Genomic DNA, 11578 nt, shown 5'->3' on the forward strand with positions numbered 1-11578 from the left:
CAACTCACATTAGCTTCCCTGCAGGCTGGGCACTATGTTCCAAGGTTACAGCCTTTGTGAGTTGTCACTATGCTTGGGTGGGCCTTGGTCATTTCCACTTTTGTAATGCTTCACCCATATTCCTATAAGTAACCCTAATAGCACTCTGGCTCACCAAGTTAGACTTTGGTGATACGTGTTGTTGGTTCCATATCTGGAGTGAGAGACATTTGCTCACATCTCCCCAGGAATCCTGTCACACAACTATTATACATATATATTTTTTAATATATATATAATAAATAAACATATTTATAATAAAAATAAAAAATAAATCTTGTCAGGTGTGGTGGTGCATGCCTTTAATTCCAGCACTCAGGAAACAGGCAGAAGTTTCATCTGGGAAGGCTAACTTGGCTAACACATTAAGTTGCAGGCCCACAACTACAACGTTAGAGCTTGTCTCAAAAGGCCAATACACAAACAATGAAAGTCAGTCAGGTGTCTCCTTACAGTACGCGCTATCGGATGCCCCACTGTACAAGGCAGGTTAGCTGATTCTACTACTTAATCTCCCAGATCAACCATGTGAATGACCTAGAAAGAACATGCAGGCAGTTTGTACTGACGCTGGCCTGTACAGCAACTCTGGCTCCACCAGGGGGCATTAGGCACCACACTGTACCATGCCCAATTCACAGACTCTAGTCCCAAGGAAGCAAGACATGCACCTGCTTCTCTGCCTGCTCTCCTCAGATGCTGGGCCTCGGTGAGAGGCTTAGGACTGACACATCTAGCAAAAGCCTCTTTGTTCCTAAATCACAACTCCTCTTTTAGGATAGCGCACACCAAACAGGGCTAACATAGTTAGAATTTTCACCCCAAATTTGAGGAGGACACTGAAAGAGAGAATTAGTCACATTTACTGGTAAAACATGCTTTTCAAGTTGGGGTGATCACTCATCCAGGAAAACGCTTGATGTACAAGCTTGAGGAACCAATTAAATCCCCAACACAAAACAAAACAGGTATAGTGGCTGAATAAATGGCCCAACAGGTAAAGTGACTGACATTGTAAGACCTGGGGTCTCACAGCTCAGGAGTTCAATCGCGCCCTTCCCAGAAACTCCCCCAGACCAAGACTCGTTGCAAAAGCAAGAGGTTTATTAACCATTGTACAAAGGGGTCACCCCTGCCGGTCAGCAAAGAGTGGCACCGGGAGACAAAGACCTTTAGGTTTTTAAAAGAAAAATTGCGGGAAATTTGAAGTTGCAGTTTTGGCAATTTAGGATTGGATGAGGAAGTTATAAAGTAAGATAATTGGTTAGTCTTAGGTGCTCAAGCTTGGCCAGTCCTGCCAAGTGTGGATGCAGCTGCAATTGAAGGTGGGGGTGGTTAGCTCATCCTTGAAGATTACGGGCTACAGACTTTTGGCTGGAGGTCAAAAGCTACTCAGAAGAAGTCTAGGTTCGTTGCTAAGAAACGCTATCTCAAGGACAAGGGTCTGGTCCTCCTTTTGCTGAGTGAAGGTCATTGCTTGCTTGCCCTTTTTTTAATATCTGTCCTCACAGATAGGGTCACATTCCTTCACTCTCTGGAAAGGTACTAAGAGGCTTTAGTTTAACCTGGACCTAAAACTCAAAACTATAGGCTTTAGAAGACATATAGGTTACAAAGTTAGCCTAACCCTTTCAATATCTAGGTATGAGAACCTCTGTTCAGACAATCAGCCCGTAAACCACTCTGATAAATACTATACACATACACACATACACATACACACCATTCAGCTCTGCTCCTCTAGAGAATCCTGAATAATACAATATCAGCACTTGCTGTAAGTGGTGATGCATGCCTTTGAACCCAGCACTCGGGGAGGCAGAGGCAGGCGGATCACTATGAGTTCGAGGCCAGCCTGGTCAACAAAAGGAGTCCAGGAAAACCAACACTACAGAGAAACCCCTTCTTGGAAAAAACAAAAAACAAACCTCTACCTCTGATGTGGGGACCAGGGACAGGGAAGAAGAACGCCCTGTTTATTGCACATGCTCCAGGGCCCTATAAAAGCCCTCCACCTTGCCCAGCCCTCTGCTATCTCTCCTGGACTTCAGAAGCAGCTGCCACTTTGTGTTTCTTCCCAGTAAATCTCTTGGGCGAGGTTTTTGCCTGATGTGACTTGTGGTATTTCTTGGCTCCTGACTGCATAGATACCGCTGTGCTAGGAAAACCCTTATACCTGATCTTCAGTAAGAAGACTTTCAGAGGCACCAGCCCACTCTTGGTCTGGTCATTAAAAAGAGGACTCAAAACTTTAACTGGCTTAATTAGCATGTTTGTCAATAACTATATCACGTAGATCATTTCACTGTCCCATTCATTTTCAACAGAAGAGTGCCTTCCTTTGGCTTCTTGTCCTTCCATTGTTTCTTCCTTCTTTGTCATCTCAAACAAAGGCAGTTCCTACCACCTTGTCAAGAAGTTTAGGCTGGTATTGTGAAGCAATGTCCTCCAAGATAAAACAGAGAGGTGAAATCTTCCATTCTTTAACCTTCTCTGCTGGAGGGAGCCTCCCAAAGATGGAGGATGAAACGTTCCTTCCTGAGGGAGCACCTTAGGCTCAGGAAGTAAACAACTCAAAGGCTTCAGGAAATTCTTAAAACTGACCAGATATACCAGGCTCCTCCCAGCCCAAGCACATATAAGCAGTTTAGGATTTATAAAAGACACTCTCACTCTCAGATTAGCTAAGCAACCTGGGAAAGACGGAGACTGGCTGAACTTCGTAGAAGAGGCTCAGACCAGCTGAGGTGCCTAAAAGAGACACTCTCCAATCTGTCTAGGTGCCTGAAAGTTGTGCAATGCATTCGACATTTCCAGCTTTTGTGAGTCATCACTTACGCTGGGGTGAGCTTTGGTAATATAGCTGTCTTTAAGTCATTTCTGCTCTTGTATGTAACTCTGTAAGACCTGGGGTCTCACAGCTCAGGAGTTCAATCGCGCCCTTCCCAGAAACTCCCCCAGACCAAGACTCGTTGCAAAAGCAAGAGGTTTATTAACCATTGTACAAAGTCACCCCTGCCGGTCAGCAAAGAGTGGCACCGGGAGACAAAGACCTTTAGGTTTTTAAAAGAAAAATTGCGGGAAATTTGAAGTTGCAGTTTTGGCAATTTAGGATTGGATGAGGAAGTTATAAAGTAAGATAATTGGTTAGTCTTAGGTGCTCAAGCTTGGCCAGTCCTGCCAAGTGTGGATGCGGCTGCAATTGAAGGTGGGGGTAGTTAGCTCATCCTTGAAGATTACGGGCTACAGACTTTTGGCTGGAGGTCAAAAGCTACTCAGAAGAAGTCTAGGTTCGTTGCTAAGAAACGCTATCTCAAGGACAAGGGTCTGGTCCTTCTTTTGCTGAGTGAAGGTCACTGCTTGCTTGCCCTTTTTTTAATATCTGTCCTCACAGATAGGGTCACATTCCTTCACTCTCTGGAAAGGTACTAAGAGGCTTTAGCTTAACCTGGACCTAAAACTCAAAACTATAGGCTTTAGAAGACATATAGGTTACAAAGTTAGCCTAACCCTTTCAACTCCTTACTCATACTCCTGAAGTAACTCTAATAAAAGTATTTGGATCATTATATTATATTCTCAAAAATAAAATTAAAACAAAAAAACTCATTGGCTCACCATGTTGGCCTTTGGTGGTATCTGTACTTTCTCTGTCACAGGTACCCTATCTGGGATGAGTATATGTTCATTCATTTCTGTCCAGAAATAATGTCACACACCAGTTAGCAGCTGAACATGGTGGCACATGCCCATAATCCCAGTACTCTGAAGACTGAGGCCAATCTAGCTCACAAAGGTCTGTCTCAAAAAAGGGAGGAGCCAGTAAAGTGACTCAGCAAGTAAAAGACCTTCCTGCACAAGACTGATAAGTGGGGGGCTGGAGAGATGGCTCAGTGCTTAAGAGTCAAGCAGCTCTTCCAGAAGACCCAGGTTCAATTCCCAGTAACCAGATGGCAGCACACAACTGTCTAAAACTCCAGTTCCAGGGGATCTGACAACTTTACATACGTGCAGGCAAAAAAAAATTTTTAATTAAATTAAAATTAAAAAAAAAAAAAACACCAATGCACAGGCTTGATGACCTAAGTTTGATCTGCAGAACCCAAGAGAAGATGAACCAACTCCCAAAGTTGTTTGACTTTTGCATGAAAGTCTAGCACCCCCCAACAAACATTTTGTTAAAAGAAGAATCTTCAACCAGGATGTAACTTGTCTAAGAGCTGCAAAGCCCTACATTTCATTTTCAGCATAAGAAACAAAATCCTGACCTGTACCCAATACCTGACCCTACCACTCACCTTAACCCAGCCCATACTGAATGCCCTCCTCATATTCTATAAACACTCTATAAGAATCCTCAAACAACTCCCATTACCCTACTTCTTTCAAACCTCAAGCTTCAGCAACATTTCCTGACGTGGGGCTTTGAACTTCACCAATAAGTCAATCTAATGGTATTACTGGGAGATGACAGAAGCTTGCAGATGTGGCCCAGCTGGAGGAAGAATGTCTAAGGGGTATGTATGTATGCCTGCTACATTTTCTCTGCCTCTTGGCTCATACAAGATGTGAAGGCTCTTCTACCACACATCTTGACAGCCATGTTCTTTTTTTCTTTTTTTTTTTTTTTTAGGCTGTCCTAGACTCACTTTGTAGACCAGGCTGGCCTTGAACTCACAAAGATCCTCCTGCTTCTGCCTCCCTGAGTGCTGGGATTAAAGGTATTCGGCACCATGGCCTTGGACAGCCATGTTCTGATAGCACTCCAGATCATTCTGGTAAGTGCTCAGCTGAGAGCACTCCAGGAGCAGCTTACTCTTTTGATTCTATTTTCCTATCAGATCTTTCTGAAGCCCTAATAATCTCTGGAGCAGCCAGTGGAAATACTGACTGACCTATCACCAACCTCATGTGACTTCCTTACTCTGAATCTGGTTCTCTTTTCTTCCAAACTTAAGTTAGTTTACTGGCATACTGGAGGCCTGAGCAGTGGATGATAGAAGAACCATCTACCCATCTGACCCACGCTCTCTACTGCCCTACTCCTGAGGGCATCAGGAGCAACAGAACTTACCAGAGTCATGTATGTGGCTCTCTCCTGATTTTAGTAAGACCATGAGTGAAGGTCCCATTTTGCCTCCCCATCTCCTAAATACTGCCACACCCAAAAAATGAAACCTATACTCCCTTTCCCTGAGACTCCCTGAAAGCCAGGAATATCTTACCTCACAGTAAACAATGTCTGCTCCATAATCCAGGGCTAGTAGTCGCATTGGTAGAGTCCCCACTCGAACCATAGGGGCTAAGATGATCTTATTGTGGTAGCACAGGGAGAGGCTATTCACAATCATTCCTCCTCTGCTAAGCCTGAAGAAAGGGAAAATAAAAGTTAGAAATATGTGGCGGCCTGGTGAGATGGCTCAGCGGGTAAAGGCATTTGCTGCATAAGCACAACCACCCAAGTTTGATCCCTCGAACCCTCAGTAGAAGGAGAGAACTGACTCCTGAAAGTTAGATAGTAAGAGGCAATACTCAGACCATGTAGGTCATTCTCAAGACACTGTTGGCTCTTCAAAAAGATGACCCAGTAAAGGGTTACAAGTGGGGAAGTAGCAAGAGCTCACTCATGTTCTCACACTAACCACTGTATTAATAGCAAACTGGAGAAGGGATCAAGAAAGGGCTTGCAGCAGGCAGTACTGCAAGGAGATGGATTCAAAGGCAATTCAGTAATTGCCAGGAGAGATGACAGGGATTCAGTGAGGTTGGTAAGAAGTGGTCACATTCTAGAGATACTGTGAAGGGACAGACAATGGGAACAAGAAGAAAGTCAAGGGCTAGGACTGGGCATAGTGTGCTCTAGGACTACATGAAGAAAGAAAAGGGGGGTGAAAGGGAAGGGAGACAGTCAAGATTGGGGCTGTGGATTACTAGTAATGTGCTTGCCATGCTCTACTACCATAAAGAAAAAGTAAAATAAAATAATCCTATGTCCTATTTTTTTTTTCTTAAGACAGGGTCTCACTGTCACAGTCCATGCCATATAACAGACCAGCTGGTCTCCAACTCAGAGACCGCCTGCCTCTTTTTTTTTTTTTTTTTATAAGACAGGGTGTCCCTGTGTAGCCTTGGCTGTTCTGAACTCACTTTGTAGACCAGGCTGGCCTCGAACTCAAAGAGATCTGCCTGCCTCTGCCTCCCTGAGCGCTGGGATTGCAGGAGTGCGTCACCACACCTAGCCTCTGCCTCTGACTTTCAAGTGCTGGTATTAAAGGCATGTGCCAACATGTCCAGCTAAATTTCAGTCTATTTAATGGTACAGTCATCATCAGGTAGCAATCGGAGACTGGTTCTAGGAACCTCGAAGTACCAAAATCTGAGGATGTTTAAGCCCCTTATTTAAATTCCTAATTCCTACACATCCTTCTATATTCTCTTGGGGGGGGTGAATTGAGGACTTCACAAACGCTAATAGTCAAGAACAGTATCACTAAACTATATCCCAACCCTCTCTCACATACTTTATATCATTTGTAAATTATTTATGACTATAGAATATAAACACGACATAAATATAGGGAGTATTGTTAGGAAGGAAAATTAAATTAATTAAAGAAAAATTAGACATGTTTAGTACAGATAAGTTTTTCATGGATATGTTTATTCTACAGTGGAAAAATCCACAGATGTCCACTTACAAATATGGAAGGACAGCTCTAGTTAATGAAATTAAAACACTTTCTCCAGATATTAGGAACCTCCCAGGTAATCAATCCACACAATTGACCTTATCTCCCACTCCAGGCACTTCACACTACATAAAACACCTGACACCCATTTAATTTTCAGATGTGTTCAAGAACTATGAAGTATAAAAAAAAAGTTTTTTAAATAACCTGAACCAGTAAATTCAAGTGAAGTAGCCTGCTTGGCCAGTTCAATGTGAGGTAAGTGTCATCTCTCCGTAACGTTATCGGTGCCCTTATTTCTACTTCTATTCATGCAGTTTAAAATCTGTCTGAGCAGCCAGCGGATATGAGCAGACTGCAAGAGTGGTTCGGTATGAAAAGCTGGAAGGGGTGCCAAGGAACTGAAGGTGAGGCTTGCTTGGAAGGGCAGGGACAGTATGTAAAAAGGAGAAACTCCACTTGAAAGAACTGAGACCTCATCTCAGACTTCACAGTCGAAAGTAGCTGAAGGCCACCAGCATGCACTCTGGGGTCTAAACCAGGGAACAGGGTTGAGCTCCTGGACCCCAGACTCCCAACCTTTTCCTCAGCCTCCAGGCCTACTTTTCATTCAGACTCATTAAATTTCCATCACCAGGCGTTGAGCAGAGCGCGTATCTGAGACCATCCTCACACTCCGCACCCTTGGAGTTTTCTGGGACGATGCACAGGGACAATGAAGATCACAAGAATCTCGGAAATGAAGCACGGAAGAGACAGAAGCCATCCTCACTCCTGGTGCCTCGAGCAGGGCCCCACGGCCACCTCCTATTGCAGACTACAGTCCTGCCTCCACCGCGCACCCTCCCCGAAAGATGACCCCAATCTGGCATCGCCGCGCGCGATGGGAACCTACAGACCTCGCAGCCACTGAATTCTAAGGATCCTCCCTCCTTCCGGACGGTGCTGCAGCCTCACCACACGCCACGCTGATCCGCGTCAGCCACCGTACTGAGGACCACGGTCGCCTGCTTGACGTCACTAGCACGCGCCTGTCTTGCATCAAGGGAAACATGGCTTTAGCCCGGCCGGCAAGGTTTTTGTCACTAGCTGTTCGATTGCTTCGGGAGCCCCGACGGAACTTAGCGGGGCGCGGTTCCGACGAGTCCTTGCCAGTGGTGCGCGTTCCGCGGGCTCTGCAGCGACGACAGGAGCAGCGACAGAGCGGCCGTGGGAGTTTCCCACGCCCGGTGCTAGTGCGACCTGGCCCACTGTTGATCTCGGCGCGGCGGCCGGAGTTGAACCAGCCCGCCCGCCTCACGCTGGGCCGTTGGGAGTGCGCGCCTTTGGCCTCGCGTGGCTGGAAGCATCGGCGATCGCGTCGGGACCATTTTTCCATAGAGCGAGTGCAGCAGGAGGCGCCCGCCCTGAGGAACCTCTCGCCCCGGGACAGCTTCGAGGACCTGGGTCTGGAGCCCCGAGTGCTGCTCGCGCTTCAGGAGGCTGCGCCCGAAGTTGTTCGGCCTACCTCAGTGCAGTCGAAAACCATCCCTCCACTGCTTCGCGGACGCCACGTCCTTTGCGCTGCCGAAACTGGTAGTGGCAAGACGCTCAGCTACCTACTGCCCCTATTTCAGCGGCTCCTGAGAAGTGCAAACCTGGACTCCCGCCGTTCCACCGCTCCCCGGGGCATGGTTGTGGTACCTTCCCGAGAATTAGCCGAACAGGTGCAGGCGGTGGCCCAGTCGTTGGGTAGATACTTGGACCTGCAGGTGATACCTCTTGGCGGAGGCCTCGGCATGAGCAGGCTCAAACTGCAGCTGTGTAGATATCCGTCAGCAGATGTGGTAGTGGCCACTCCAGGGGCGTTGTGGAAGGCTCTGAAAAGTCAACTGATCAACTTAGAGCGTCTTTCCTTCATAGTGTTGGATGAAGTAGACACACTGCTGGATGAAAGCTTCCTGGAACTGGTGGACTACATCTTGGAAAAAAGCCCTATAGCAGAAAGTCCAGATGAGTTAGAAGACCCATTCAATCCCAAAGCTCAGTTAGTGATGGTGGGAGCTACGTTTCCAGAAGGCCTAAACCAATTGCTGAGTAAAGTCAGCAGCCCAGACTATCTCACCACCATCACCAGCTCCAAGCTCCACTGCATCATGCCTCATGTCAAACAGACATTTATGAGGCTAAAGGGAGCAGAGAAGGTAACAGAACTGGTTCAGATCCTCAAACAGCATGACAAAACCAAAAAGACAGAACCCTCGGGAACCATCCTGGTGTTTTGCAATAGCTCCAGCACTGTGAACTGGCTGGGATATATTCTGGATGACCACAAAATCCAGCATCTAAGGCTGCAAGGGCAAATGCCAGCCTCCATGAGGGCAGGTATCTTCCAGAGTTTCCAGAACAGCTCCCAAAACGTACTTGTCTGCACAGACATAGCCTCACGAGGTCTAGACAGCATCCATGTGGAATTGATTGTCAATTATGATTTCCCCCTGACTCTGCAGGATTATATCCACAGAGCAGGAAGGGTGGGTCGTGTGGGCAGCGAAGTGCCAGGGACCGTTATCAGTTTTGTGACCCATCCCTGGGATGTGAGCCTGGTTCAGAAAATTGAGCTAGCAGCTCGTCGAAGGAGAAGCCTTCCAGGACTACCATCTTCAGTGAGAGACCCTTTGCCTCAACAAGCCTGATTTTTTTTTTTTGTTTTTGGCTGGTTTAAATCTAATGTTAGAGCAGGGATATTCCTGGAGGTCCAGGAAGGTTGAACACACTTGTCACGGTGTGACTTGGGTCACACCACCCCTTGCCTCTCTGAGAGCTTAATGAACTGGAGAATTGAAAAGTAAGCTACTGGCCAGGGTTGGAGAGTAACATATTTAAAAAAATAAAGTGGATTTTGATTTTACATGTCATTGTTTCTTTTTCTTCTAATTATATGTGTGTGTGGTCAGAGCACAATTTTGTGTAGTCTGTATTCTCTTTCCACCTTTCTGTGTGTCCCAGGGATCTAGTTGAAATCACCAGGCTTGCATAACAAGTGCCTTTACCCACTGAGCTATCTCAATGGACCTCGCGCCATGATTTCCAAAAAATGATTTGTTGGTATATGTGTTTTGAAACAGGTTGGCATTATAGAGCCCACAGTGGACTTGAATTTGTTGTATGTAATTAGCTCTAGTTGCTAGTTGTCCTCTTTCTTTTTCTTTTCTTCTTTTTTTTTTTTTTTTAGGACAGTCTCAGCTGGGCATGGTGGTGCACGCCTTTAATCCCAGCACTCAGAAAGAAGAGGCCAGCAGATCTCTGAGTTCAAGGCCAGCCCAGCCCAGGACAGCCAAGGCTACACAGGAAAACCCTGTCTCAAAAAAAAAAAAAAAAAAAGAAAAGAAAACAAAACAAACAAACAAAAAACCCAGCAAAAAAGACAGGATCTCTTTCAGGTTAGAGGTGACATATGCCTTTAATCCCAGTACTCCAGAGGCAGACAAAGGTGGATCTCTGAGTTCACTTTTGCCTCTACACCTACCTAATAATGGTTACCCTAACAGTAACTGCCGTTTGAAGAGAATTCATTACATTTTTAGGGTTCACACTCCACCATATGAAGGATTTTGTTGGCTTGGGTTGGGTTGCTTTGATCTTTTTAAAGCTTAATTTTGAATTATTTGTACATGTATGTGTCTGTAGGTGCACATGATGCAGGTGATTTCAGAAGTTAGAGAACGAGATCCCTGGAGCCAGAGTTCTATGCAATTGGGAATATCCCCATAGAAGGGCTGGAAACCAAACTCTGATCCTTTTGTCATGGTTGTTTGCCATACTGGCAGTTTATCCCAGTTCCTCAAGCTTGATCAAGGGCTCTACCGTTGTATCTCCAACCCTGTTGTTTGTTTGAAAAGGGAAGTGAAAGGCTTGCCCATTTGTATTATATCACTGTGTCATGAGTGTGGTTTCTACTAAATACTATTTATACAAAAATATTCCGCCAAACCCACTTTGTGAAGTCACTGGCAAGAACTGTTTTCTCTTGCAGCACCTTTAACGTCCTTCCAACTTTAAATAGACCTACAGCACTTCCAAATATGATGAGCTTGTCATGTTTCTGTCAGCTATAAATCAGGAATCCCAGCATAAATATGAAGTCATATTTCTTCTAATTGTATGTGTATTGCTGAAATCAAACACACTCACGCACACACACACTGAAACGGGCTGGTGAAATAGCTAAATGAACTAGGTCACCTGGTATCAATTCTAACAACCCAAGTTCCTTCTCAGGACCGACAAAGACAGGAGTTAACTGACTACCTCCAGTTGTCCTCTGACCTTAACACTAATCTGTGGCATATGGGCACACACAGAGACGTACAAACAAGAAGTAAATGCAAAGAATTTTTTTTTCTGAAAGCAAATACATTATCTGTGTGACCTTGTATAAGTGTGGAGATTTCGTTGTTTGAATTTGGCAGGAGTGGAGGGAGCCTAGGTTTGGTTTTTTAGTTTTTTGCTTGTTGTTTTATCTTTTGAGACAGGGTCTCACTGTGTAGCCCTACTGGCATGAAACTTGCTCTGTAGACCAGACCGGTCTCAAACTCAGCTCTTCCTGCCTGTGTCTCACAAATGCTGGGATTAAAGCTGGGTGTGGCGACATACGTGAGGGTTTAGTTTTAGTAGTTTGAAAGGGTCTCTCGCTACGAATACAAGCTAACCTTGAGCTCCTCTTGATTCTCCTACCTCAGCCTTTTACTATTACTACTGCATTATTGGAGGGAACCCATTTGCTTCAGCCTTTATTTTAAAAAATTGCATTTGTTTACTTGTTGAGGAGAAACCATTCTTGCTGACCTCAAACTCCAAATCCCTCTGCA

General features: G+C 45.4%; 2 protein-coding genes across 7 annotated transcripts in view; one reads left to right on the forward strand and one right to left on the reverse strand.

Moving 5' to 3' along the window:
• The window catches only part of Dus2 (dihydrouridine synthase 2), a 39986-nt gene extending 32236 nt beyond the window's left edge, over nucleotides 1-7750 (reverse strand). For 3 of the 6 annotated variants that reach the window (XR_009594567.1, XM_060392046.1, XM_021632290.2), the window contains exons 1-2: nucleotides 7628-7750; nucleotides 5265-5406 (exon numbers count right to left, since the gene is read on the reverse strand). Coding sequence is in view for 5 of the 6 variants with exons in the window: in XM_060392046.1 (XP_060248029.1) it covers nucleotides 5265-5390 (126 nt within the window). In the remaining variant the exon portion in view is untranslated. Of the gene's footprint in view, nucleotides 1-5264; nucleotides 5407-7307; nucleotides 7329-7362; nucleotides 7558-7627 lie in introns of those variants that run through there. The other 3 variants (XM_060392045.1, XM_060392044.1, XM_060392043.1) reach the window with 3 other exon arrangements.
• On the forward strand, nucleotides 7723-9618 carry Ddx28 (DEAD-box helicase 28). The gene has a single exon (XM_021632278.2). It carries the CDS (start codon nucleotides 7781-7783, stop codon nucleotides 9401-9403), a length of 1623 nt encoding a protein of 540 aa, XP_021487953.1. The 5' UTR covers nucleotides 7723-7780; the 3' UTR covers nucleotides 9404-9618.
• The last annotated feature ends 1960 nt before the right edge of the window (nucleotides 9619-11578 follow it).

Source organism: Meriones unguiculatus, chromosome 10 (genome assembly GCF_030254825.1).
Source record: "Meriones unguiculatus strain TT.TT164.6M chromosome 10, Bangor_MerUng_6.1, whole genome shotgun sequence".
Classification (NCBI taxonomy): Eukaryota; Metazoa; Chordata; class Mammalia; order Rodentia; family Muridae; genus Meriones; species Meriones unguiculatus.